The sequence below is a fragment of the Trichechus manatus genome, unplaced genomic scaffold (assembly GCF_000243295.1).
Source record: "Trichechus manatus latirostris isolate Lorelei unplaced genomic scaffold, TriManLat1.0 scaffold00029, whole genome shotgun sequence".
Taxonomy (NCBI): Eukaryota; Metazoa; Chordata; class Mammalia; order Sirenia; family Trichechidae; genus Trichechus; species Trichechus manatus.
In genome coordinates, this window is record NW_004443965.1 from 1,378,656 (window position 1) to 1,379,711 (window position 1,056).

General features: G+C 30.9%; 1 protein-coding gene across 1 annotated transcript in view; it reads left to right on the plus strand.

Annotated features, from left to right (window-relative positions):
- The window catches only part of SSBP2 (single stranded DNA binding protein 2), a 319,116-nt gene that overhangs the window by 294,266 nt on the left and 23,794 nt on the right, over positions 1 to 1,056 (plus strand). The window contains exon 13 of the mRNA XM_004374454.2: positions 107 to 161. Within this exon, the coding sequence (XP_004374511.1) occupies positions 107 to 161 (55 nt within the window). The remainder of the gene's footprint in view (positions 1 to 106; positions 162 to 1,056) is intronic.

A 1,056-nucleotide genomic window follows, 5' to 3' on the forward strand; every position in this document is an offset into this window, starting at 1 on the left:
GTTATTTTCAAAGTGGATTATAGAGATAAGTCTTAACCTTTTGTTTTTTTCTTATATTGTTTAATGAAATGCCTTACTTACACTGAAATTTTATATAATTATTTAGGGTCCTCCAGGAGGTGGAGGGCCACCAGGAACACCCATCATGCCTAGTCCAGCAGGTATTGTAATCAAACTAGTCATGTGGGCATTTGATTATTAGAATAAGATCAGATAATATAGAAATTATATTTGGAAGAAGATTAATAGCATTCATTATCTCATGATGATTAAAGAAGTAGAATAGAGGAGGCAATAGAAAGAAATAGTGCTCTTTAAGAACTATTGTCCAGTTGCTTTAAGCATATAGAAAATTCTTGTTGTATGAGTAACGTACTTAAGATGAAAACTGTATTGATTTGTATGAATTGCCCAGTAATTCATACAATTGACCAATAATTCAAACTAAAAGATTCCTTGAGACTAAGGAAAAGAGTCAATATATCCAAATCATACAACTTAGAAAAATTCTACATGAGTAAAACATGAAATGTATGGATCTATTAGGTTTAAAATAGCAAATCAAACCCATCACACCTATCATCTTACTAAGATAGATGTGCTTACGGTCTTCTTTACCCTACATGTCTATAGGTATTTCTTAGCTAACTATTCAATCTACTGTGTAGTGAGAATGGCTTTTTATTTTAATCTTCTAAACTAGAGTATACTTTAGTATTTCCTTAATCATTTTATATAATTATTTTAAATACCTCTAACGGTGGAAATTTACATTGGCACAGCCTCCCTAGAAAATATCCAGGCAGCATGTATCAAGAGCCATGAAAAGGTGCATGCCCAACTGGTTGACCCTGTAATCCTACTACTAGAGATGATCAGAGACACAATCCTATATATAGAAGGGTACACATTTATTGTAGTCAATAGTGAAATAGTAGATACAACCTTCATACTAATCCAATTATAGTAAAATTATTAAATCATTTATGGAATGTGATAGAATATAATGTAGCCATTGACATTATTTTCAAAGAATTTTTAATGACATACATAAAT